The sequence below is a fragment of the Aphanomyces astaci genome (genome assembly GCF_000520075.1).
Source record: "Aphanomyces astaci strain APO3 unplaced genomic scaffold supercont1.11, whole genome shotgun sequence".
Taxonomy (NCBI): domain Eukaryota; phylum Oomycota; class Saprolegniomycetes; order Saprolegniales; family Verrucalvaceae; genus Aphanomyces; species Aphanomyces astaci.
Window position 1 is genome coordinate 1,195,272 of NW_009798274.1, and position 1,435 is coordinate 1,196,706.

Here is a 1,435-nt window from a genome sequence, read left to right on the forward strand (position 1 = left end):
TATATACTTCGTTGATATATATATAAATACTTCGTTGATATATATATAAATACTTCGTTGATATATATATATATACTTCGTTGATATATATATCTATATATATACTTCGTTGATATATATATACTTCGTTGATATATATATATATATATACTTCGTTGATATATCTATATATATACTTCGTTGATATATATATAAATACTTCGTTGATATATATATACTTCGTTGATATATATATCTATATATATACTTCGTTGATATATATATACTTCGTTGATATATATATATATATATACTTCGTTGATATATCTATATATATACTTCGTTGATATATATATAAATACTTCGTTGATATATATATACTTCGTTGATATATATATCTATATATATACTTCGTTGATATATATATACTTTGCTGATATATACCACTTTTGGCATAGGTGGCAGACCATTGATCGGTTTCGAAGTGAAGACGAAACGTTCTTGTTTCTGCTCAGCACAAGAGCAGGCGGCGTGGGCTTGAACCTCCAGAGAGCCGACACGGTACTACTATACTTTCTATTGTTTTCCTGTTATGTTGGACGCAGATTATGTATGGGTGTGTGGTGCACATCGTTGAAATATATATAATTTATAATAGTTCGGGCGTTATGGTTGTGCTTTGTTGATGCTGAATTGGTCGAGCAGTGTAAATACCATGGGAAATCCACCGTGGCAATTATTTTCGAAACAGTTGAAATGTTATCATAAATAGTATATATAATATTCGTCACGTAGATCCGATGGATCTAGCATTTCTATTCATATATATATATAGCTGTTTTGGCGTTCGGAGAGTATACTTATGAACAACACTGAATTGTGTCTTTACGGTTGAATGTGCATGGGAAACATGATTAACTGGGGTTTCTAGGTTGTCATTGATGAACATCTTGGCACAGCTGCGGAAAGCCTGCAACCACCCGTACTTGTTTCCCAATGCTGAGCCGGAACCGTTTCAAGAAGGCGCCCACTTGTACATGAATAGCGGCAAGTTGTTTGTGCTGCACACCCTCTTGCACGAGCTCAAGGCCACCAACCACGTGGTGCTCCTATTCAGCACGTCCACCGCGTTCCTAGACATCATCCAAGACTACTGCACGTGGCAAAAGCTATCATATGAACGCCTTGACGGGTCTGTCCGCGGTGAAGAGCGGTACGTACAGTAGTACTATAGTTGTGTCCATCTCGATATGTTTGGGAGTTTTTTATATATACTTCGTTGATATATATATATATACTTTGTTGATATATATGTATATATATACTTCGTTGATATATATATATATATACTTCGTTGATATATATATATACTTCGTTGATATATATATATACTTCGTTGATATATATATAAATACTTCGTTGATATATATATACTTCGTTGATATATATATCTATA

The 1,435-nt window shown here is 33.3% G+C and overlaps 1 protein-coding gene across 1 annotated transcript in view; it reads left to right on the forward strand.

The window, feature by feature from the left end:
* The window catches only part of H257_06057 (hypothetical protein), a gene marked incomplete at both ends in the record, with an annotated part of 5,340 nt that overhangs the window by 1,307 nt on the left and 2,598 nt on the right, over positions 1-1,435 (forward strand). Inside the window, 2 exons of the mRNA XM_009831145.1 lie at positions 438-540; positions 939-1,196. Coding sequence (XP_009829447.1) covers positions 438-540; positions 939-1,196 — 361 coding nt within the window. The remainder of the gene's footprint in view (positions 1-437; positions 541-938; positions 1,197-1,435) is intronic.